The sequence below is a fragment of the Osmerus mordax genome, chromosome 26 (genome assembly GCF_038355195.1).
Source record: "Osmerus mordax isolate fOsmMor3 chromosome 26, fOsmMor3.pri, whole genome shotgun sequence".
Lineage (NCBI taxonomy): Eukaryota > Metazoa > Chordata > Actinopteri > Osmeriformes > Osmeridae > Osmerus > Osmerus mordax.
The window spans coordinates 5,721,388-5,747,036 of record NC_090075.1 but is presented as its reverse complement, the minus strand read 5'-3'; the positions used below and the strand labels follow the sequence as shown (position 1 = coordinate 5,747,036).

The 25,649-nt window shown below is 50.2% G+C and overlaps 1 protein-coding gene across 1 annotated transcript; it reads right to left on the bottom strand.

Annotated features, from left to right (window-relative positions):
- Positions 1 to 28: 28 nt before the first annotated feature.
- Positions 29 to 24,384, bottom strand: tmem131 (transmembrane protein 131). Its single transcript, XM_067229648.1, has 41 exons — positions 24,246 to 24,384; positions 21,165 to 21,226; positions 20,605 to 20,645; positions 18,153 to 18,221; positions 16,316 to 16,436; positions 15,584 to 15,700; positions 15,353 to 15,475; positions 15,147 to 15,227; positions 14,787 to 14,937; positions 14,486 to 14,542; positions 14,025 to 14,086; positions 13,824 to 13,932; positions 13,395 to 13,503; positions 12,825 to 12,978; positions 12,559 to 12,729; positions 12,112 to 12,222; positions 11,788 to 11,922; positions 11,559 to 11,663; positions 11,065 to 11,151; positions 10,199 to 10,351; positions 9,973 to 10,048; positions 9,608 to 9,722; positions 9,363 to 9,501; positions 9,154 to 9,263; positions 8,965 to 9,037; positions 8,677 to 8,828; positions 8,313 to 8,455; positions 7,284 to 7,470; positions 6,130 to 6,315; positions 5,605 to 5,760; positions 4,979 to 5,439; positions 4,541 to 4,725; positions 4,315 to 4,445; positions 4,067 to 4,191; positions 3,822 to 3,977; positions 2,999 to 3,152; positions 2,592 to 2,707; positions 2,240 to 2,321; positions 2,037 to 2,140; positions 1,633 to 1,778; positions 29 to 1,487 (listed from the first exon to the last, which is right to left on the bottom strand). Exons 1-41 carry the CDS (start codon positions 24,373 to 24,375, stop codon positions 1,221 to 1,223), a joined length of 5,412 nt encoding a protein of 1,803 aa, XP_067085749.1. The 5' UTR covers positions 24,376 to 24,384; the 3' UTR covers positions 29 to 1,220.
- Between the last annotated feature and the right edge of the window lie 1,265 nt (positions 24,385 to 25,649).

Genomic DNA, 25,649 nt, shown 5'->3' with positions numbered 1-25,649 from the left:
ACAAATTGTTTTTTTCTTTTGCATTACATTTACTTCTCTTCCTGTTCCAGTCAGATACCTTTTTATTTCAACTGGGTGACAAATGCAAGTGATGAACAGTACAAACATGAGTAACACTTGACCTGGGGTTGACATTCATTAGAACATAGTAACTTCAGTGTCACAACATGGTCATCACACAAGAGTTGCATGGTCTAACAGTTGAGCTGCATAGGTTATTATCCGAAACTAAACAAGTCTTTGTGGGGTGGACACTCAAAGGGGGTAAATGGTTGTTGGCATTGATCTTGTTTTATAATAGAAAGGGTGGATGTTACACAACTTCCACCTAACTCTGCAGGAACCTGCCCTCCCCTCATATAACTGGTTATACTTGTAACCTAAAGACCATATCACGATATGGATGTAACTTAACAATAACAAGGTATTTACTACAGATATTACTATGCAAGAACAATGTCAAATCAGAGTCAAGTGTTACCCCAAACGTAATCAAGTTCATTAATCCCTTTAACATGACCAACTTAATATCAATTCCAACAAAAAGCTTCTTTTTTTTTCTCCTCACTTTCAGCAGAACCTAATTAAAAAATAAGTAACATCAACACAATGTCTTCCCGATCCGCGGCCAATCGGTGATCTTGACGAAAAAAACATCTGGGCTTTAAGCTCTCAGCTGTTAAACGATATCCTGATCATAAAATTGTATTTCTGGCGTAATAATCACGGAAAAAAGTTTTCCTGGATGTTCTTCCTCAACTTTCAAAATATACTGATGCCAGGACTATGTAAAAACTGGAACCAACCTATAAAACAGAGTGCGTGTGGATGTCCACCTGGGGCCCTTTTCAAACAGAGGCCTACAGAACCATGACATAAACCTCTCAAACATAAGTGCAGCATCATGGGGTACATGGAACCAAGGAACAGCTTCGCATTGTCACTTTCCAACCTTCAAGAAGCTTCATACATATAAAAGGTTATTGCTAAAACAAATCCAAATATATATATCTTTTTTTTAAATTTATTTCCCGGCTTTGAATGCAAAGCACCTTTACTGAGGGGGAACTGAACGTGGACGTCGCAATCTTTAATCCACCGTTTCCGAACGATTCAAAAGAGGATGCGATCTACGTCCGAGTGAACGGAAGTACCGATTAACAAAGTAATCCTGACGACAACATGTCCGTGTTCGTTGGGGTGGACGTTCTACTGCTCTCTTATTGGTCAGAGTTGCTGGGCCAGGGCTCGGAGCCCCGCCTCCCCGGCGTGGGGCCCCACATACTCCAGGGGTTGAAGGTGCGGCTGATCTCGGGGGGGCCGGGGGGGGCCGGCGGGGCCGGGACGCTGCCCAGGTCGGGCAGGGCGGAGGGGGGGCCGGAGGGCGCGGAGAAGGAGTGCAGGGCTGGGTCTCGGCTGGTGGACCAGATGGAGCTGCTGTAGGGAGTGGTGGTGGACCAGGGGTTCCTTGTGTGGCCCAGGATGGACTAAACAAGCACACAACAGAGAGGAGTCTTTAGAGGGCGGCCATTGGCATCATCATCATCCATTTATTTATATTTAACTGCATGTGGACTGTGGGAAGTGGACGTCCAAGTGTGTGTGTGTGTGTGTGGGGGGGGTGGGTCCTACCGTGGTTGGCACCGTGGGGGAGCTGCTTGGCCAGGTGTGCATGGGTTCGCTGCTCGGGACGTCCCAGATGGAGGAGGAGACGGGGCTGAACTCGGACCAGCTCTGCTGAGGCTCAGGCGGCTTGGGGAACGACATCCCGCTGAAGACTAAACCAAGCGCACACGGAGAGATCAGGCAGCGAGTAAACACACACACCAAGTCAACGAGGACGTCAAATAAAGAGCGGTGAGGTGGCTTTTCTATTTTGAGTTAGGAGTCGCTGTGAGTTTGGATTTGTTTATATACGGGCCGGATTCATGGACTGACAGTATTTGTTTGGGTATTTCAGACCCACACCCACAGCCACGACAACACAGCAAGCGATTATATAATACGTTCTCCCTCACAAGACTCCAGTTACTCACCCCCTGTCAGGTTGAAGGAGTTGTTGGGTCCAAACGCCGAAAAGGAGTTGACAGAATTATAGCTTGGGCTGTTGGCACTATCAATGGGACTCCACAATCCAGAGCTGTGAAGAAAAATATTTGTTGTAAACTAAAAAACTGTCACTACACCATTTTTTAAATTATTATTATTATTCTGATGACATGAACACGGAATGTGTTACCTGTCAGAGCTGTCACTCTCGACGGACGTCATGTGACCCAGAGTCTTCACCTGGGGTTCGGGCTTACCAGGGCCAGAGCCACCTGACGACCACACAAACATGTCAACATCTCAAGTCTGTGTGCCACAGCTGCAAAGGCTATTCAACAGTGCTGCAGACGAGGTGAGGTAAGAAATGGGATAGGTATGGCTCCGTGATTAGAGCGTTTCACTAGAGATCACCAGTTCTAATCACCCCCTGCATGTCCGCTTTGAACAAAAGCGCCTGCTAAATAAATACATTGCTATTATTTGACATCTTATCGAGTGCCAAGTAAGGCAAGGTGAGGTCAGAGGTGATATATGTAGATCACCTGGACTTCTGTCGTATCCAGCGGCAACGGCTGCAAACGTGGGGTTGCCATCCTTCCCTGGGAGAGACGCAGGGTTACTCATCTTGTTCCCGGGAGCCTTCTTCAAGTTGGTCTCACTGGAACAGAAACGCAGAGAGGACTTTGGTGAGGTGGGGATTGTGGCTGAAGCAAGGCGGGTATCTAAGATGACAACCACTCAGAAATCCATCTAGCCCGTGATAGACAGATGGTTCTTCCAATCACCTCCAAAGTATTTTTTTTCAAAGTGACCTTTTTCCAAAACAGTTTCCAAGGACGACTTCCCAGATGGGCATGTGTGACAAGACCATCTGGCAAGCCAGGCCAGGGCGTGTGCGGAGGCCGGGCCTGATGGAGGATGGGAGGAAGGAGAGTGGTGGGGTCAGTACCTGTTGGCGTTGAGCACGCTGCTGTACGTTCCTCTGGGGACCAGGCTGGGGGAGGAGGGCGGGGGCGGGGAGCACGTCCTGGCTGAGAGGGGTCTCTTGAGGAAGGAGTCCGCGTTCATGGTGCGGATGGAGATCTGCTGCAGACTGTCGGCCTCTGCTGAGCGAGAGGAGAGCAGCGCTGTGACTCATTCATACAGCCTGGGAAGTTCTGCATCCGCACGCATAACACTTAGTAGAGAGAGGCTCATAGGCTTATGGTTGTCTGATAGGCTGGTGGGTCTACAAATCTAGGTGGCTGGTGGCCTACAAGCCAGGGGAACATTCATGTTCACCCTAAAGCCTGACCCTGGAAGTAGGGGACTAACCCTTCATGTTCACCCTAAAGCCTGACCCCGGAAGTAGGGGACTAACCCTTCATGTTCACCCTAAAGCCTGACCCCGGAAGTAGGGGACTAACCCTTCATGTTCACCCTAAAGCCTGACCCCGGAAGTAGGGGACTAACCCTTCATGTTCACCCTAAAGCCTGACCCCGGAAGTAGGGGACTAACCCTTCATGTTCACCCTAAAGCCTGACCCTGGAAGTAGGGGACTAACCCTTCATGTTCACCCTAAAGCCTGACCCTGGAAGTAGGGGACTAACCCTTCATGTTCACCCTAAAGCCTGACCCTGGAAGTAGGGGACTAACCCTTCATGTTCACCCTAAAGCCTGACCCTGGAAGTAGGGGACTAACCCTTCATGTTCACCCTAAAGCCTGACCCTGGAAGTAGGGGACTAACCATTCCTCTCCTGCGGGGATATGGGGAGGGGATATGGGACTCACGATTGCAGGATTTGGGGAGCGGGACGTCCCATTCCGGAGCAGCAAACTCCTTCTCGCCCTCGGAGCTGCTGCTGTGGTGCAGCTCTGGGACAGAACCGGCAGACGGTAGCTTCACCAGCGGCGCCGGACGCCCCTCCTCCGCCTTCCCACAGTGCACTGCGGCGCAGAGAACTCCACAGTGTCAAAAGGTGAGGAAAAAAAACAAAAACAAAGAAGAGAAGTAGGGGAGATAGTAGGGAACTCACGGCGTTGTTTCTGCAGGGTCCTTGTTTTGGGGCCATTGGGTGGACCCGGGTGGACCAGGGCTTTGGAAATGAAGGTCTTGCGTTGTTTGTTCTCCAGCGGCGTGACGTACGGCAGCTCCAGGGAACTGACAACAGCAAGAGGGTCACGGTGAGCAGAGGGCCATAGACAGCAACAAGAGCAAAATCAAGACATTGAGGTTATCAGAGGTAACAGGGAGGCTTGGCTCTCGCTACGAGGGCAAACGAACCTGGACTTCTCAACTTGGGGCTCCTTCTTCGCATTCGCTTGTTTCTTGATTTGGGGTTTGGCGAGGAAGGACGAAATGTCCTCCTTTTGTTTCTCTGAGTTGACTGTTCGCCCTTTCTTTTTCACTGGTTCCTGAAAAAAGGGGAGGGAGGAGGGCAAGACCTCGTAACGCAAGTAAGCCCAATTTGTGTGTGTGTGTGTTTACGTTGTGTGTGTGTGTGTCCAACCTCTTTGGTGCTGGTCTCCGTGTCGGGGTTGGAGGTCTCCGTGGTGGTGGAGGAGCTGTCGTCGTTGTCAGCCAGCGGGTCTTTGAGCTCGTCTCCCTGAGTCCTTCCCTTCGCCTTCCTCTCTTTCTCCTCTTTCTTCTTCTGGGCTTTAGTTTTACCCCGCAGTTTCCCTTTAGACTCCGGCACTGCGGGAAAACACACACACAAACACGCAAAGAACCATTGGTATCATTTACCTGGGATCTCTGCCTCAGACACAGAATAATTTTTGGATCATTTATGAATGGGAATTTATTCCCATTCATAATTGATCAAAAGTGATTTTATCACACACTCCCTCTCTCCCTTCCTTGCAGCCCGTTCATCTTCCCAGAGACCACCTAGGCCACGGTGGCTGTGATCGAGGAGGAGGAGGTAGCAGCTGGATTGTGAGCTCACCTTTGTTCTGTGTTGGCTGAGAGCCCTGTTCCTGCGAGGCCTCCGGCAGCGGAGTCTCTGGTCGCTCCATGTCGTTGTCCATGGCCCCCAGCAGGCTGGCGTAGTCGGGGTCGTCCGTGCAGAGAGCCCTGTGCTGGGGCAGCGGCGACCCCGTCGAGCCCTGAGCCTGGAGCTCCGTGACCCCCACAACCGGATGCTTAGAGCTGCGGGCCTTCCGGGTGGGTAGCTGGCTGGCCACCAACCCCCCGGCCCCCTCCTGGCCCGGGGGGTTTCCTCCTCTGGCAGGCTGGGAGGAGGAGGAGGCTTGCATAGTGGAGCGGCCGAAGCCCATTCTGGTTCTCTGGCTGTCGGGGTCTGGGGGCCCCCGGTTGGTTCCCTGCCGGCCCCCGCCCCGCGAGGGCCCCCCTGCCCCATAGACGCCCCGCGAGGGGTTCTGCTGTGAGTCGCTGAAGTCATTCAAGCTGAAACACACGAGACACAGAGAGGGTTTCCTGTTTACACAACCACAAACGAGAAGAAGCAGGTTTTTGTGTTGTCATCCATTTCATTGGTGCTCAGTACCACCACCACCTCAACTGACGCTTTCCCTCTGCGGTCTATATAGGTGACGCAGTAAAATCACTCACTTTGTGTCGCTCTGAATGCGTGCGATTTCCCTGAGGTCGAAGGGGCGGCCTGTCTCCAAGGGAGAGTTGGACTCCAGAGACAGGCGTCTCCTGAAGGGCTCCCAGATGCCCTGGGCCTCCAGGTAGGCTGTGGCTATCACCAGCAGGAACATGGAGCTGGGGAGACACAGGCCTGGGGTTACAAACAACCCACATACAGGACAGAGGATTATTCAATCAAAAGGCAGCAGTTGCCATTAACTCCTGTAGATAGTATCAATTAATCCTGCTTGATGCCATCGACAGAATTTAATGACAGCTGTGGTCTTGGATTTAATAATCAACCATCAACAAGACAAAAAGGATTTCACATCTAGAGTTGCAAGCCTCTATACCTGCTATGTAGCCTCTATGTATCAGTTTAGCTAGGCATGCTACGTAGCCTCTATGTGGCCGCCAGGGTGACCATGTGACCGCCAGGCTGACCATGTGGCCATCAGGCTGACCATGTGGCCGCCAGGCTAGCCATGTGGCCGGTGCGCTGACCTCATGATGAGGGACACGATGACGTAGAGCTCCAGCTCCCAGCTGGGCCTGGGGAGGCTCTCGGAGCACGCCGCCAGGATGTGGTACGGCAGCGAGGCGTTGAGCACAAACACAAACTCCGAGCCGCCCGCCGTCACCAGCTTCAGCTCCCGGATCACCCGGGAGGACGTGAAGTCAGGTGTAAACCTGGGACGGAGACGGGAGAGGAGGGAGAGAGGGGGATGAGGAGGTAGGGAGAGAAGAGGGGAGTGAGTAGGAGAGGAGAGAAGGAAGTAGGGAGAGAGAAGGAAAGGAGGTAGGGAGAGACGAGGGAGGGAGGGAGGGAGAAGGAAGGGGATGGGAGGAAGCGGGAAGAGAGAGTGGGGGGAGGAGAGAGAGAGTGGGCGGAGGAGAAAGAATTTGACCAGGTTATTTAGTGGTGGCGTGACCGAGTCTGTACACTCCATTAGTGAATGTGAAAAAGAGACATGAGGAAGGGCTCGGACATACTGCTTATACATTGAAACACTCATATCTGCAACACTGTCACGGAAATAACTTGTCACACTACACTGGTATGACCCGTGACCCGTAGCCCTACAGTAGCAGGAAATGGTGTGAACACGTGGGTGTTAATCGCGGATGTTGCAAGCGGTCTTTGCTCATTTTCGAGAGCCAGGCCAGGACTATTTCAGACAGATACACCCTAGTTTATGAAATCAGTGAAAACCCTGCCGACCGCCCCTTAAAGCTCGTGTGACTAATACTCGCAGTTATACAAGCCAGCCAGAACGTCTTTTCAGGGAAATGCAGACATTAGCGGCTTTGCGCGAGGACACAGAGCCCGTTTTCTTCCTACGTCTCAATCGCAGTTATTCATCCCCCTGGTCCACAGAGACCCAGGACTCGCAGCAGAAGCAGGCTCCAGGCCTTCCAAGGTGCGTGTTGGGTGTTTAAAAGGTTGAAGTGAAACGAGAGCTCAGAGCGTGTGGGGAGGGGAAACAGAGAGGCCATCTATCCTCTTGCTACTAGTGAGGCCTCACACACACGATTGTTGCGATACTTCCTTCCCTGCGCTGGCCTACTTCTGAAACTCCAGCCAGCTGTGGGCATCACATTTACCCAGCATCCCCCCCGCCACAAAAAAACGCCATTCCGTTGTACTCCCCACTTACAATATGACAAGGTCTTTCGAAGCGTTTGGCTTAAGTGCAAATTCTTGACAGTTGAGAACTTTGAATCCATATCCTTCGCAGGCTTTCCCGTTGATCTGAGCGGGCTGGATGTGGATGGGCAGCAGGCCGGTGTTCTCCACCCTGAAGGTCCTCCGCAGGGTGAAGTTGGGCTCCTTGGTCCTCGACTCTGAACGAGACAAAAGAGGAAACGGCTGCTCAGATGACAGCACAGACACATCCTGAGGATCTCCCCCGTCTAAGGACGACCTGAACGGGCCATGCCCATGCAGTGGAAAGACTCAGAAAGGCACGTCGATACCTTTAACACTACAAACAGTAGAACAGTGAAGCAATCGAAAAGAAATACTAATGGTTTGTTTTGGTTCCTTCTAGTAGAGCTTATGGACAAGTGTGTGATATACGATATATACCGTATCCATAGCTACATCTACAGTACCAGTAACAGCTGCTCTTTGTACTGCTCTATGCCTACAGCATTGCCGTGGAGCCCCACGCCTGCAATCTCCAAACTCCACAACCCCCCAAACCACCAAACCCCCACCCCACCCCCCCGCCCCCCCCAGGTCTGGAACTAGGGGTCCTCAGTCAGGCTGAGAGAAAACTCACTGAGCAGAACATTTTTGTTTACATTAGGAGCTGAGGGGGGGGGAACACTGTGTGCAGTCTGTGAGGAAGCTGCTGGTGCAGACCGAGGAAGCTGCTCTGGAGGAACCTACTCTCTGTGCAGGCTGTGAGGACGCTGCTCTGGAGGAACCTACTCTCTGTGCAGTCTGTGAGGACGCTGCTCTGGAGGAACCTTCTCTCTGTGCAGTCTGTGAGGACGCTGCTCTGGAGGAACCTACTCTCTGTGCAGTCTGTGAGGACGCTGCTCTGGAGGAACCTTCTCTCTGTGCAGTCTGTGAGGACGCTGCTCTGGAGGAACCTTCTCTCTGTGCAGTCTGTGAGGACGCTGCTCTGGAGGAAACTACTCTCTGCAGTCTGTGAGGACGCTGCTCTGGAGGAACCTACTCTCTGTGCAGTCTTTGAGGAGGCCCTCAGTCATCTTGAACCTCAAGGAGCTGCCTGGTCCTGGGGCCTTCCCCGCCACCTTCAGGGTCTCTGTGGCCCCCTGGCCCTGGACCATGATCATATCTATCACCGTCAAGTTGTTCCTGGGAAAAAAAATGCATTTAACAGACATTCTGAATGTTCCCCACCCGTGGAGTGCACAGGTGCAAATTCACCACAACCGAACAGAACAGGAGTTTAACACTGAGGTTAACTATCAGTACAGGTCAGGAGGTGTGTTAAGAAGACATGGAGGTTACTGGGGGTGAGCTGTTAAACTGTGTGTGTGTGCGTGTGTGTGTGTGTGTGTGTGAGAGAGACATACCTGACTATGAGCAGCGAGGAGACTGAGTGGTTGCTGACAGGCGTGAACCTCAGGTTGAAGGATCTGACCTCGCCGGGCAGCAGGACCAGGTTGTAGACGAAGGGTTTGGAGGAGCCTTCCACGAAGCCTGCACTGCTCTTTAACACAGAGTTCTGACACACACACACACACAGTAAGAATTGTGTTACCTGCAGAATCACTTTTAAACAAGATATGACTTCTATCCGAGTTTCTCAATGAACTACAGCTGAAACAGTGAGCCAGTAAGATGTTGAGGATCCTTCCTACCATGTTTCTGTTGACCTGAAACTCCAGCGTGTTTGTGTCTATGTTGATATTGGACAGCTTCCCTAGTGGGAACCTAGCGGGGGCACACGAGAGAGAGGTGTTACCAGAGGAGAGGGTGTGTTACCAGGTGGAACCAGGCTTGAGTCTGGACTGGTCCAGAGAAGGACCGAAGTGTTCTGTGGTTCCTACCTGTCAGCCAGCTTCCCAGTGAACACGGACGGGTTGGGGAACAGGGCGAGCGGGAGAACCTGTACGTAGACAGGAACATCTGCAGGGTTCTCCAGAACCACCTCCTCCTCCTGCACGACACACACACACACACACACACACACACACATTACAGCTTGCGTGCACGCGGGACAAATGTCCCACGTGCGCTTATTCATCTCCAAACTCACAGAGGAACTGTTGGTGTTGGTCAGGGGGAAGGTGATCCGCTGGGAGGAGTTGACCAGCGACGGCCAGGTCAGCTGGGCGGTGACCCTGGCCTGGACGCTCTTCTGCAGGTCCGTGTTCACCTCAAACACGGCCTCGATCCTGCAAAAAAACAAAACCATACCCCTGATGTGTGAGCGGAACAAGCAGGCGCTGTGTGACCCCCCCCCCCCCCCCCCCCCCCGGACCCCGGCGTCATGTGACTCACTCGTGGCTGGAGCGCTCCTTCAGCTCCTTCCAGCGCCTCAGCAGCTTCTGGTGCAGGTCCACGTCCGCGTCCCAGATGTCCTCCTGCAGGGCCAGGCCGTGGGGCCGCGCCTCCGCTGGGAACACACACCAGCCACACCCTCCACGTCACCCTCCGCGTCACCTCAAAGGGTTCGCCGAATGCGTTTGCCTCCACGTTACCTTAACATGACTATTACGTTGCCTCAATCATAACCCTGACTATCTGCAACAGGCCAGCATGTCTACTGCCCCACATCCTCCTGCTGCTCGCTCACACTACACAGGTACAGGGCAGGTGGAGGCGTGGCCCCACCCAGGACAGGCGTGGGCCTCCAGGGTACTCACACTTCAAGACGAAGGGCAGGCCCACGTAGCAGTGGTCGCCACACTGCAAGCTGGCATCGAAATAAATATTTGCTACCTGTGTGGAGGGAAGGGAACGAGCCGTTGCACGCGCCCACACACACACACACACACAGTTAGAGACGAAACTTAATACCAGTCAACATTCTTAGTGAATACCAAAAGACAGCAGGGCACAGTTTGAGATCACACACACACACACACACACCTTGGACTTTCTCCTGGGCTCCAGCTCGTCCTTGTTGCTACGGAGACGTTTGTAGTAGAACCGGACGTCCTCTGTCAGAGAGCGGATCTGCTGTAAACGAACCCTCTGGGAGAACGAGCTCTGGATGCCCAGACTCTGGTGGACTATCTTTCCCTGGAGGCAGAAGGGGACACACACACACACACACACACACACACACACACACACACACACACACACACACACACACACACACACACACACACACACACACACACACACACACACACACACACACACACACACACACACACACACACACACACACACACACACACACACACACACACACACACACACACACACACACACACACACACACACACACACACACACACACACACACACACACACACACACACACACACACACACACACACACACACACACACAGGTGCATTCACAATTAGGCACGCCCACACAGGCAGGCAAACACAGGTGTTCACAGCCCTCAGGTGGCTGGCATACGGAACAATGGGGTTTTTTGTGTCCAGTTTATTCAGAGAATATTTGTTTTCTTCCTGCCATGTCTGACATTGGATCAGTTGCACACTGTTGGAGCTGGCTCAGTGGAACTGGACCCTCACGTCTACACCTCCCTCCCTTCTCCCCCACCTCCTCCTCTCTCCCTCCCTCGTTTCCCTCCCTCCCTCACTCCTCCACATGTAATCCAGTCCGACAGGCCTCCAAAATCCTGAGGCGTCCTCATCAACTCAACCACGCTGTAAAGAGAACTCTCCACCAGCAAAAACAAACCAAAGCATAAGGGTCTGTTTGTTTGCCATGACAGGCCAGCGCCACCATCAGACCAGGCAATTCCGACTTACTGGGAAGGAGGGCGGCAGGACCATGTGTTTGGGCGCGCTGTTCAGCGTTCCCACGGCGATGAGAGCCTTCACGGGGATGGTTAATATCTGGGACAGAAACAGGGACACTTTGTCAGAAGGTGAACGGTAATGAGACTGCATTTATACAGCGCTTTAGTACCTTAGTGCTACTCAAAGGGCTTTAAATGGTTGCCTCTCACACGCACACACGCTCTCTACTCTCCCACAAGCACACACACGCTATAATAAGGAACAACTAGGGGCTCAGAGTCCTTGCTAAAGGACACTTCGTCGACAAGGACAGGAGTCGGGGATCCAACCCTGCAGCCGAGGTGGCCTGCAGAGCAGGGCTGCAGAGCAGGGCTGCAGGGTTGCAGAGCAGGGCTCCAGGGCTGCAGAGCAGGGCTCCAGGGCTGCAGAGCAGGGCTCCAGGGCTGCAGAGCAGGGCTGCAGGGCTGCAGAGCAGGGCTGCAGGGGCCAGGAGGTGTGCGTACCTGGTAGTCTGTGGTGATGTGGACGGCCCCGTCGTAGACCCCCTCCAGGGCCCTGGCCACCAGGGTGACCCTGAACGCAGCGTAGTAGCCCGACGCCAGGATCGCCTGGACCAGGAGACAGCAGGAGGCTTTACATACGCCGTGCATCCATGCACACAGGATGGCAGACCCAACCCCCGAGTCTACCAGTGTTTCTGTTCACTGTGTGTGCGTGTGTGTGTGCCCTCACAGTTTTGTGGTGTGCCGCGGAGCTGTTGTGCAGCTCTCGGAGGCGCCCCAGCGCCACGGTCCGATTCCCCCGCTCCGTCTTGAGCAGCTCCATGGACAGACTGTCCCCCGTCACCAGCCACGACTTGATTTCCAGCTGGGGGGGGCAGGCGAGGAGAGGAGGGGGGGAAACAGGAAAAAGAGAACAAAAACATTTCAGAAAAAGAAGAAAAGAGGAAGGAAAGACCAAAAAAAAGGAAGGAGAGAGAGAGAAAAGATTCGATTTGACCGTCGGGTCAAAGGGAGGCTGTTCTCATTGAGGGGGGTGGTCAGAAAGAACGCTCACCTCTATAGGGTTGCTGTTGATCACCACAAACACGATGCTGCTGGTGTCCGTCACGCTGCGGATGCCAAAGTCCAGCTGGTGTTCCTTCAGGCTGGGGGACAGGACCAGGGGCTACACACACACACACACACACAACGAGGGGACAGAGAACCAGTCAGATACCACGGCCTTGGATGCACAGAACAAAGCCTTTAACCCCCAAATACGCAAACATTTCAAAAGATCTCATTTGAAGGATTCCCAGTTCAAGGGAAAAACTGCCCATTTGACCAGGAATGATGCTTTCAGTGCGTATGAAAGATGCCAGTGTACTTAGACCTCTAGTGTGTATTTAGTTTGTGAACTACTGAGTTGGAAGGCTGTTCTCCAGAGATAGTTTGCCAAAGTCAGTGCCCCCCCCCCCCGCCCTCCTGTGTGTCGTGGCGGGTGGTCGGTGGCGAAGCCTACCTCCAGGAAGCCGGTGTAGGCGCGGACGGGCAGGTGGAACTTGGAGGCGTTGGTGACGAGCAGGATGTTGCTGTCGATGTGGATGGAGGGCCGGACGGGCCGGAAGAGGAGGGAGAAGATGTAGCGCGACTCCTGAGGGGGGATGAGGATGGGGGCGCTGAAGTTGTGCACCTGGGGGGGGGAGGGGGAGAGAGAGTCAGGTCACCAGAAGGTCTTCCAGGAGGACTGTGTGAGTGTGGCCTTGGCGGAGCTGCTGCAGTACTCACCCTGAACATGGTCCTGGCCAGCTCAGGCAGGGTCACGTTGTGGATCCGGATGGCAAAGTTGAAGGTGTTGGTGAGGAAGATGGGCCGGTCCACGGGGTCCACGGGGCTGTCCCTGATGTGGAACAGGGTGGCCGTGTGGTCGAAGCCCAGGTACCTACCCCAGACCCAGGACAGGAGCCACCGTCAACCTGGGCTTGCTTTTGAAATTCAATCCTTCACCTCGAAGGACGTTTAAATAATTGCCAAGACGGGACCAGACCTTCAGGGATTTACATTTAGTCATTTAGCAGACGCTCTTATCCAGAGCGACTTACACTAAGTACAGGGACATTCCCCCGAGGCAAGTAGGGTGAAGTGCCTTGCCCAAGGACACAACGTCAGTTGGCATGACCGGGAATCGAACTGGCAACCTTCGGATTACTAGCCCGACTCCCTCACCGCTCAGCCAACTGACTCCCGATTTAACAGGCCAAACTACACTGCCCCAGTGCCAACTCCCAGCACTAGAGCTGTCCCCTCCTAAACCTTTGACACGACCCCCTGGTGTGACGGCCTGGTTCTGACACTCACCCCTCCAGGACCTCTGCTTGATAGGGGATCTCTAGTTTAGAGTAGCTTTTCTCCTTCGCTTTCACTGTAATTTTACCAGTGAACTGATATGGTTTTCGTGCCCTGGAAGCTGGAACAGAAGCAGAAATTCAGTTCATCAGGGAAAGACTGCCACAGTGGAGACTCCAGAGTTGTGCAAAACACAAGTCTCTCTCTCCTCAACTTCCCTTACGACAATGTGTCTCTGACCCGTGACAACAATTGAAAGAGTGCATATCAGATCATTTAATGTGATTTTCATACAGGGGTGCTCGTGGAGGTTAGCAATTTGTAAATGAAATAACGTAATCTTTTCCTCTGGAGCCGGGCCAGGGTACAGGAAATGACTGTCTCTTCCTCAGCATGCCACGGTCAACATTCTGGGTTGGAGTATTCATGTGCAGGACTTACCATCAAAACTAATACTTGCAACTTTGGTATATCTGTTCTCTCCTGCTTTCAGCGTGATGGCTTTAAAGTCTATCGAGACTGCTTCGTTTGACGGTGTGCTCCTGACACTCTGAAGAAGAAAACACAAGAGTCACCTTCCGGTAGGGAACCGAGTCGTGTCATCGTCGCCTCGCCGACCGGAGCAGGAAGTGAACGACTTACTGTGATCGGGACGTCTTTTGTTCCCGAATTAAGCAGGTGTAAATTTAGCTGCTTTGGTCGATCTGGAACAAAACAAGAGGAGAAACAGAGTCAGAGAGAGAGTCTCTGGAGGAGGGGATCCCTCTCTGAATTGCTCCTCCCAAGGTTTCTTCAATTTTCTTTCTCCTGTTGAGAGTTTTTTGGGAGTTTTTCCTTGTCTTCCTTGAGGGTTTAGGTTGGTTGAGGGGCAGTTCTATGGGCGTATGTGAAGCCCTCTGTGACATGCTTGCGTGTAAAAAGGGCTATACAAATAAATTTGATTTGATTTGAGAGAGAGAGAGAGAGAGAGAGAGAGTCAGAGAGAGAGAGAGAGAGAGTCAGAGTGAGACAGAGAATAAAGGAAATAGAAGTGCATGGTCATGGACATGCGACAAGGCGGTCCTGGGTGGGAAGTGTTTTGGGGCGTTCGTACGACCACGTACCTTGTGACCGTAGCGAACCAAAGTCCAGCATCTCTGTGGACGAGTATATACCAGGTGCTGGAAGCAACAGGCGAAGGAGGAGTTCAGAGATGAGACACACAACCAACCAACACACCAAATGAATGGTCGTTAACGACCATTCATTTGGTGTGTTGGAGCAGGGAAACATCTAAAACATGCAGGGCAGGGGGTCCCAAGGACCAGGATTGAGAACCACTGAACTACACGGTCATACTATGTCTTCACCACGGGTCCCCAGTCACACACAAAAGGTCAAAGGTCAGGGTTCAGGGGGACCCACCTGAGGTGACCTCCACCTCCACAGGGAGGATGATGAACTGCTCCTGGTTGGGTGCGTTCGTTTTGATCCTGATGAAGGCCGTGTGGTTGTCAGCGTCCCTCGACGAGAAGCTGGCCCGCATCACCCCCTTCGTCTCAAACGGGGGGATCTCCTGAAACGAGCGGCCGGCGCACACAGGCGTGCACGGAGCGCGGTTAGCCACCGGAACACGCCTCAGCAACAACCTCGACCTCTTGATGCAAATATTTAACGGCCGCATCCTCAGAAAAAGCCGTCCCACCCACATTTGAAAACAAAGCCAGGCCCCTGATACATGGCACGGGGTTAGCGTTAGCGGAGGGAACATGAGTTGAAACTCACCCAGAGTTTTCTGGTGCCTCCCTGTTGGCCTGTTGGCAACTCGAGATGCAGGTCGCCACCACTGGAGTACATCTCCACAACCTGGAGGGGAGTCGAAACAAACGCACCCTCAGTAAACGCCATCCCACCGATGTTGAAGTCAGTCAGGTATTGAACCGCCAGACAGAATACAGCACAGACAGACGGGGTGATCTGAGGGGGTTCACCTGCAGCGGTTCACTGTGGGGGTTGTGGATGTTTATCAGTGGTGAGAAGCTGCTGTTCACTGGGACCCTGGCTCCTATGAAGGGCCTGAGTCTGTAGGGGTTGGGGATCCCAACACCGAAAACCTGCAGCAGCCGTGACGAGAGGGAAAACCAAACCACCCAGTCCAATTAGCATCATGTTCCAGAGGAAAAATGGAACACTGTTCGTGTTTAATGAGTTCGGTAGCTTACCTGGTATGTAAACACCCCATGGTGTGATGTATTAATAAATAAAGTATTTTCTACGTTCCCTACGACCCGGGCGAGAAACACCACGTCGAAGGATGTGTTTCCCCCCGGAGGAATCACCTGAAACCGACACAGAAACACTCATCAGGGAGCTGGCCGAAACACTACATGAAAGTAGACATGAAACAGAAACAGCACACTTGTCAGAGCAATCATCTTCCCAATGTTTCAGTTTGATTAATGATGTACACAAACTGCACACTGTCATCTTAAGGAAGACCTGTCTGGTGACATTCTAATCTAGTGTATCTGTTGGCCAGCCTGACCCTCCACACACACGCACACACACCCTGAGGCTGCAATTTACGAGTGTGTCAGGAACAGGTGTGATGGGTGTAATTTATTAGTGTCACAAGCCCCGGCTCTGGACTCCTTTAATTAGCTGTTCCTCAGGAGGTGACCACCCAGCCTCACTACTAAATAGGACATATCTTCTTCTTCTGTTCTTAAACTGAAGGGGACGAACACTTTGTTTTTAAGGCCCTAATTAACTCTGAGATGACAAGTAAGTATCACGCCCCATAACAACACTGTTAACACCCTAACACACAACACAACACAGGGGCTGTAAAAGTGCACTCTCCCAGCACAGGAACCTTCCCTGGCAGACCCAAGGTAGGAAGTCGACTCCAGGGAAAGTAAATGAATACATACAAATAAAATAAAAATGCTTACCCTATTTTGAAAAAAAGATGCGTGAAAATGTGCAGTTGTTGCTGATATTGATATCAAACTTATTTCTTCGGAGCTCGGATTATGCAAATAAACCTTTTCCATTTTTGGCATCCCAACAGGCCTAGAGGAGAGGGAAAAGAGAGAGAGAGGATCAGGGTGCACAGGAGTTTACACGATGAGCAACATCAGTGTATGAAAGGGGCCGGGTAAATATCTTTACACATCTACAGACAAACCCAAAACACAGAAGTCAAATCTGAGGTAAAAAAAAAAAAAAAAAAGAAACAAACAAAAAGAAGGCACCCAAATTGAACGAATTAAAGTTACATGTGAGGCAGACGTCCCACTATCAGGGGGAGGGGGGGGGGAGGCGTTGCACAGGGCTGGGACGGGGGAGCAGCCTGGGGGCCTGCTAACCCTGACACATCAAAGAGCTGGTGCTAACAGGCACCAGAAGGTCCTGTTGTTGTTGTTGTTGTTGTTCGGACACTGAGAGGACGTCAAGAGCTTGCTTTCATCATCCAACCAAAAGGTAACACCCCCTTAAAAAACACCATAAAAAGCATCGAGATGAACTTCTGTAGACTCGGGGAGTCTTTCTCTGACCCGTCACAAGCGGTCAGGGGGGAGTTAGGTTTCAGGTCAGGTGCAGACACCCAATCAGGGGCTGTTCGGGGTCAGCGCTGGGCTCAGACGCCCCCCCTCCTCCTCAAGCTGTTCAAAACCCCAAACACCACCCCTCCTTGCTCCCTGCAGGAAGCAGGCCTTATCTGAGGGGAGATTAGCACCGTCAGACTGATTCATGGTGGGGGAATCACTGGTCTTTATGACAGTGCTGCTGGTTGGAGCTTGAGATATTCTCAAGGTTACCCGCTGATTCCTTACAAACAAGCACAGCTGATAAGGGGGTTGTTTATTGAGGAAGTCAGGGGGAAGGGAGGTGGGGGTCAAAGACAGCTGTATGTGTGTGTGTGGAGGGAAGGGCTGAAGGTCCCCAACTTTGCGATCCTAAATCTCAGCTCGTCTCCCCCGGCAGCGCAGGCTACGAGACTGACAGAGGCGCCGTTCCCTCTGTCAACATCGGTGTGTGTGTTTGTGGAGGGGGGGTGGGGTTAATCTAGTCATGAACTTTTGATGTCGTCTAGAGATATGAATCAGTGTGCTGCAGTTGGGTCCCAAGCAGCCACACCCAGGCTCAAGCTTCCTCGATGACCCTGTAGACCCCAGCAGATCCCCTCACACACGCCAGGCTCGAGGACCCTGGACACCCCAGCATACCCCTCACACACACCAGTCAGACCTTCCTGACAACAGATATGTTTACTGGAATGCACCAAAAGATTATTCCTTGTCGCGTAAACTATTTGGATATTAAACTATATCCTGATCCGGATCCGGATCAGAAAAGAGAGGCGGAGGAGGAGGGGGGAGGGAGATAGGCAGGTGATAGGGAGGGAGAGGGGGAGGGGGAGGAGGGAGAGATGTGGAAGAAAGGAAGAACCTACCAAACACACCTAACAACAGTGTTTGGTAGGGTCCTGGAGAGCCCAGCAGATCCCCTCACACACGCCAGGCTCCAGGGCCCTGGACACCCAAGCAGACCCCTCACGTCACCATGTGGCACGGCACAACCACATTCCACAGACACGACTCAGGAAAGTGGACACAGATGAAGGAACGCGTACGCAGGAGATGAGTCAGACCGTCCTGACAACAGATGGAATTACTGGAATGCACCAAAAGCTAATTCCTTGTTCCTGCTTGACTATTAAACCATATCCTGATCAGAAAAGAGAGGCGGAGGAGGAGGGGAGGGGGAGGAGGAAGTGGTACTCACTGTTCGTGGAGGTCGAGCATGGGGGGCTCGAAGCGGATGGGCCGGCAGTTCCCTCTGTGTGGGGCCGAGCTGAGACAGAGAGCACAGAGGTTAGCCAGCAGCAGCACCAGCAGGCCACCCAGCCTGGGGGCCATGCTGAGACCACCCCCCCAGACACGCACACACAGTGCTGGGGCTGCTCCGAGGAGTCCCACCACAGTCTGTGGACCACAGCTAGCACATGGAGGAGTCATGCGGGTTCATAAACACGAGGCCGTCTGCCAGACAAAGGATGGCTCTTGCGAAGCCCTGCTTCATTAGTGTCTCACACACACACACACACACACACACACACACACACACACACACACACACACACACACACACACACACACACACACACACACACACACACACACACACACACACACACACACACACACACACACACACACACACACACACACACACACACACACACACACACACACACACACACACACACACACACGCCGGGAGACCCTAGCGTGTAGTGTTTCTCTCTCACATGGCAGAAACAACAGTGGGCATCAAGTTCACAGGTGTGGGCCAGGGACAGACAGAAACAGGTGAGGGAGAGAGGGAGGAGATATGCAGGTGATAGGGGGAGGAGGGAGAGAAGGGGGAAGAAAGGAAGAGCCTAGCAAACACGCCTAACAACAGTGTTTGGTAGGTTGTCTCAGTGTGAATCGGCCAGCGGGCGTGTCTGGGGAGACAGAACACACATCGTGGAGGTGTCTGGTGTCCCATTATGGAAATACGACATGCAAATAGAGCAGGGTAAGTGATTTGGGCTGGGAAACATGACTAGGCCTCAGGCCACCGCAAGGCAAACAGTGTTGGGAGATTTGCTCAGACTCTCGTTGTAGTCCGAGCACACACAATCAGATCAGCGGACAGAAATCCGAAACAGAGAAAACCTGATTATCTGCCTGTCATTTGTCCTCTCATACCATCCCCCTCCCCCCCCTCATAACAGTAATTATGCTTCATATTTCAGGCTCAGGTTAGCACAATCAAAGCTAATGACTCCAACTTTCCCCTGGGGTGTTATGACTTGGGTAGCACAGATTCAGTGTTCCCAGTTTAGGGGGGAAAGTGTTGATGTAGCGGCGGGGCCAGTCATGACAGAGCCAGGGTAGTATGGGTTAGCGTCTCCTGGGAATGGCAGCCTGACTCACACAGCCACCCTCCACACCTGCCCTTCACCACACGCTGGGCGTGCCGGCAAAGGGTTTTTGTTGCAGGCCTACTCTCCCTTCTTCCATGGCTCTCCCCTGCCAGTGACCCCCGTCTAACCCCTCTCTGTCCACCTACATCAGTAAATAAAAGGTATTAAAAAAAAAAAAAAAAACGAAGAACGAGTGTCCATCAAGTGAGTCTGGCCCAATTAAAGTGCTTTGATTACAGGCCCTCGCGCCACAGAGCTGAATGTTAGAAGTGGCTGACTGCCGTTACGAGGCGGCTGCTGCTGTCAAATGGGCATCAGCGTCCAGACCGGCGCGAGCGCTGCGTCACCGCTCAGCAGCGGGGGCTCGTCTCTCCGGGCGACGGTGCCAGACGGCCACACAGGAGGACGACGGCCTGACGGGCAGAGGTCCTTCGTTGACAGGGAGTGACCCACAGATGTCTCCTCCCTCCCCTCCCCCCTCCAGCTGTGTGGAGGGACCAGCTCCAGTAGGAAGCCCAGGCCAGGACCTACGGCAGCCACACCTGAACACGCCTCACTCCTCGGGGCCCCGGGAGCCGACACCCAGTGACAGTGCTGGGGGAAAACGCTGTCACGTCCACGACAAGGAGAACACTGATAGATTATGACGCAGTATGACATAGGGTGAATGTATGGGGCCACACAACAAACACTGTTGTTCACACACAGATAATGACCCAAGCAAGGAAGCACCCCAGCAGAATTTCCCCACGATGGCAGTGCAGACAAGAGAAAAGTAGGAAACACAAGAAGACCTATTCCTCAACTGGGTAGGGGCTAAAGATGGTGACACAGGCTGTGTTGAGTTTGAAAGACTTTCCGCTGACATGACAGCGGAAGTCTCTCTTCTTGAGGAGCGCGGCCTTGTTCGGGTGGGCGTGTTGTAAACACCCGGCCAATCACAGCAGGGCAAAGAGCAGGTGTGGAATGACAGCCCATGTTCCAACGTGGTGGGAGGTTGTGATTGGTTGATGGATTTGAATGGAAAGCCATTATATACGGTGGTTGTTAAAATAGCTTTAGGGAAATAAGGAGGAAGTAGAATATCCACAGGCATGACACAGGAAAAGGACATTTTGTCCCATCTGTCTTTTTGTAAACGACACTAAAAGGTGTTCTTAAAGAATTACATGGAGAGAGACAAGGAAAACCACATACATTACTTACATTTGAATATAAAAGTCTACGAGATTATAGGTATTAGTATGACAAATAAACACATACCTTTTTTGATGATATAAACTAAGATCAATGTCGGACTCTGTCTGTGAAAGCAAAGAGGAAACAATGAACATCCTAAAATTTATACCGTCTATTCTAAATGTGCAGGATTTGGTGGGCTTGGTGGAAAATAGATAAGAGTCCTTTTGGATCTAGCCATCACATTAGGCAGCAGAAATAAGAGACTTTTAGAGAGATCTGTTTGAGGCAACTTTCTGGCATCTGACAGTATGGGTACAGTGTGTGTGTGGCACACGCGTGTGTGGGTGTGTGTGGTATCATCTTGTGCAGTGAAATCCCTGTACTAGCTACACCAGTGCCAAGTAAGCCACCCTCACCACAGACAAGCGTACAAGACATCCCCCCCCCCACACTTCTACAGGGCTAAAATTAGCCCGGGTGGTGGCGCAGCACCGTGCTGCTGGTGTATTTATAAGCATTCAACACTACACTACTACAATAACAAAATACACCCAGCGTTTGCTCAACAGTTTGGTGTGGCAGTTGAAACCAGTAAAAAAAAAAAAAAAAAGAGAATATGAGATCTAAAATGTCCCTCTTACCTGCAAGAGTTCTCCTTCACCGAAATGAAGCACTTCTAGAATTGTGTCCGACTGAATAAATGCTGTGAAGAAAAGTAGAAAGTATTTTTGTTTTCTGGTTAGATTTCAACCAGACAACCCTGTTGGGCGGACAGTGATCTAGGGGCCATTTGGATATCAATAATTCGCTTCATGGACATGGATCTGAAAAGGTCATGATGATCGATTAGCCACTAAATCGATTGACTGCATGGTAATTGATTACCCACCGATCAAACCCACTGCAGAGAGGAGTATTAGATGGGAATCTACTGTGTTTTTCCACATGGCTACGATCTGCTTGTTATTGATACTAGCCGTTTGCCTTTGATAAAGAGAAACAAGAAACTCAATTTTGCCTGAGGGTGGTTTGTGAGTCATCTGGTTTGGAACTACCCCCATAGACAGCAATATTACTGTTGCTTTGCATAGACAAACAGTGCTTGTACTGTAACCTGCAGTCAGAAAAATATTTTATATAAATATAAAATCAGGCCCTACAGAGACATTAGGTACTTCAATCGAATTACTAAGTTGTTGTTGAACTCAAATGTGCCCACGTGATATGAATGATTATTTTGTTCAAAGTTAAATATAGACGATATTCAATTGTCAGCCTGATAACAATCCTGCTATCTGCTCTAACACCTGATGATAAACATGGGCCTTGTGCTGTTAAACTTCTGATCCTTGATCTTCGGCTGTACTTTTTCATGCACCACTTGGTACGTTGCTTTGGATAAAAGCACCTGCTAAACGAATCAAACGTAACGTCAACATCAAATGTAAACGTGTCCCTGCCCTCTGACCTTTGAGATTCCATTCTGTTCAAGACTCTCTGAACTAGTTGCCCCTCCTAATACGCCTTCCAACAGTCCAACATTAATAATCACCTCCACATGCTGCTAATGGTTATCACATTTACACATTAACACTCTACAGCCAGACACACTCTCTCACTCACACTTTCCAGCCTACAGAATTCAGCATGTTTAAAGTGAAATTGAAACAGGAGTGAGGATGAACTTTGAATGTACTTTCTCTTGAATTTATGCTGTATAGGACAATCTTCTAATCTAATAAGTACACTGTGTGACAGGGCTGCATGGGCCAATGCCATGGCAACGCTCCCACAAATCATTGCATCTTAAGATTTTTTTATTTTTTTAAGAAACGTTTTTAAATGAACATATAATAAACAGATTGTGTGAAGGACAAAACAACTCAAATCGTGTACGTTGTATTTGAACACACCACAGTTAAATCAGGAAGTTGTGGTCTTGTCCCTCAGACATGGGTGTGAATCTAAGCTCACTTGGGTTTTAGTGTGGCTGACAGTAGACCAACAAACTAAGAGCTAACAAAGCCCTAAAACTCTATAAGAATAGCATATCACAAGGTCATAATCATGATGTATGGTTGCCATCTCGGACTACTCTATCTTTTAGATTCTTAAAATCTTACATGGCAGTAGAATAATGTTCTGGGCAGGCACTAGCCTAATCCTGGACCAAGATAGGCCTGCACTCCCACACAAGGTATGCTTAGAGGTAGCTACCTCTCAAGGTGGACATGAGTCACAGTCAGCCTAATCCTGCTCGGACTAAGCCATTCAGTGACAGTGGTGAGGGCAAGGATCACACCCAATTCTTGGTCAAAGATACAGTGCACAGCACACAATGGATACGCCTGTAACTCCGACACTGTTTTACAAGACCAGCCACAGTTTTGAACACGATACAAAATTATAGGTTGGAGAGAGAGAGAGAAAGGGGGGGGGGGGGGGGTACAGTATATTCAAATGGTAGGTGTTAAAGTTCACAGGATGCAATGTAACATTTAAATCATACATGTTGTAGTAGACCAAATAACCATATTGTCGCTATTACAAGAGAATCAAATAATAGTTTGTAAGGATAAGGACAGGTTTCCCCTGGTGATAATGAACGTCAAAACCTAGTACTGTACACTCCATACAACATGCGAGAGGAAGGTTCAGAGAGAAGAGCACAGAATACAAAAAAATTACAGTTCTAAACGAATATAACCAAATCTTTCCTATACCGCCGAAGATGCTTTGGCAGTTTCAGTCAATTTGTCCACTAGCCAGAGGGAGCTGCTATTCATTAGTTAACACGACACGACCACCGTTATCAACACTGATAGGAAGGCTGCTCCAACCTCACAAGATACAATTGACTTCGCAATTGAGCTGGCTGTCTAATTACCTAAAGCACTGGTTTAGCTTTCTGTTTTAGCCTATTTAGATCATTAAAGACAAGGCTGTAAATTGAATGGCTGCGTCGGTATTCGGGTGATCCTGACGGTCAATCAAGATGTTAGCATGACTTTGGATGGTCCTGACAGCTAGCTAACTATGCAACAACCAATGCCAGATTAACATAGTTGGAAATGTCCCTAACCAGCATAGCCTGTTTAATTATTTTTAAAGAAACTTATATTTAACGAACTATCTAAAAAGGTTCTGTACCCACTTAGCTCAAGACAAAAACATCCCCACAGATTGAACTACTAGCTAGTTAGCAGGCTAGTCATGTTGCTGAATACATTTCAGAACTAATTAACGCGTGTAATTGATTTGAAACACATGTTACCCTGAACCAGGTGTCACATTTTAGCCCGAGCTCTAACAACCCATAGAACCAAAATGTATAAAGATATGTTATCGTTGTACGTATAGTTTTGTCCGCGTTGGCAATGCAGTTCTTCAAAGACTACTAGCGAGCTAGTTAGCGAGCTAGCTCAGCTGCCCATTGAAAGGCCGTACTCTGCTTAATGGCAGGCGAAATAAGTGATTTGCTGTCAAATATTAGAAGTCGGTTTTTAAGTTAGAAGTTAACTGAGCTGTCTGTTTAATTAAACAACCTGCTAGGCAGATAGGCCATTGGACATATTACACAATGCAGCCTGAAACAGTAGTACTAGTCTTTGCATAGCTCGCTAGCAAGCCAGTTCAGTTGAGACTTTATGCCAGCTATATAGCTAGCTGTCTACACACGCCAGTACAGTAGTGAAAATTATGCCAATTGAAAACGTACGAACCTTGTTTGTTTGCCTGCGCCGCGTGAACGAAGGCAATAAATAAAATCCGCACGATTCCAATACATACTGTTTTTGACCTTATTGATGACTGAAGTAAACTCTGTACTCCTTTCTGGCTATCCATGCTCATGCTTCTGTTCGGTCGCTGGCTATCAGAATGCTGCTGCGGCTGATTGCATGCCGATATTATAAACACTGCTCAGTCCGATGACACGACAACTAGAGCTAGGGAGGACAAACGTTCTGCTCTCAATGTAATCACAACGGAGAGTTCCAAGCGTCAACAAATGCTAAACTGAACTTATTGCTCATTTAAAATTGTCATAAAAAACACACTTGTGAGATTTAATGTACAATACGATGTACGATGATATTATTAGTACATTTACTTTCGAAAACAGTAGTCAATTTTTGCTTGTTGACTGAGACGTTAGCATAATTAGCCTCTGTTGGACGACATATACGATAGCGGTCTGTGATACATCCGTTTTCCATCGTTAAAATAATAAACATGGCTCACATATCAATGAACGTTTTATGATTTATTATGAGATAATATTACTAGTAAACAGTTAATGGGTACAATTATCATTATATACCTGTAGTTTTAAGCCAGTGTAGCTCACTGTTATGCTGTACGCGACGCGGTTTAGAGAAACTTGTAATTCTATTGCTGTTTAGGAAGCCAAACGGCGACAGTAAAATCTCGGCCCTCCCCTTACAAAAATCAAAATTCCCAGATGAGTTTTTCAATTGGTGAATCAACCTGTCACTCAAATTAGAGCCAATCCCTGTGCCAATACCATCCCGTATGTGGCACAGAGGTTTTCCCATTTTAAGACGTCTGTAATGGGCTGAGAGTACTTTGAGCCATTGGCTACTAACCTGAACTTCAATGCCACAGCCTCAATTTGATGTCATTCTGTTCATGAAGGTCTCCTCTACAGGACTGTGAAAACCTCTAACATTTCCCAGCTGGGGGTTTTTTTATAATCGAGCTTAAGTCCGAGGAGTGCCTGTGATTTACTGAATTCTGACAGTAGCTAGCTACCTAGCTTGGAATGCCCACGACAGACTGATGGTATACTGGCTTTGTTTTAGTTTTACAGTGCCTAAGTGGCATGACATGGTTGCGTTTTGACGTTTTTGGTACATTGGGCTTCATATAACATTTGTATTTTGAGTATACTTGTATCTTGCAAGGTTTACTATTAAAAAAAAAAGTATGTTCATACTCGTAAAAAGGCGCGTTTTTATATTCCCCTCAACTCCGCCATCTAGTGACTTTTTTTGTGAACTGATCTGCATTATCTTCAATCACCAGCACATAATGAGACAATTATATATCACATAGATTAAACAACAAATTTAGCCAATCCCAAATTTAAGTAGGCTATTGTGTGT

What these genes read in the sequence shown, in the direction of transcription:
- tmem131 (XM_067229648.1), bottom strand. Translation starts at nt 24,375, where the DNA reads ATGAGCATGGATAGCCAGAAAGGAGTACAGAGTTTACTTCAGTCATCA. An exon ending in GGCGCAGGCAAACAAACAAG is followed by an intron (nt 21,227 to 24,245) that starts GTTCGTACGTTT and finishes TTTTCTTCACAG; the next exon opens with CATTTATTCAGTCGGACACA. An exon ending in TGGTTCGCTACGGTCACAAG is followed by an intron (nt 14,087 to 14,485) that starts GTACGTGGTCGT and finishes GTTTTGTTCCAG; the next exon opens with ATCGACCAAAGCAGCTAAAT.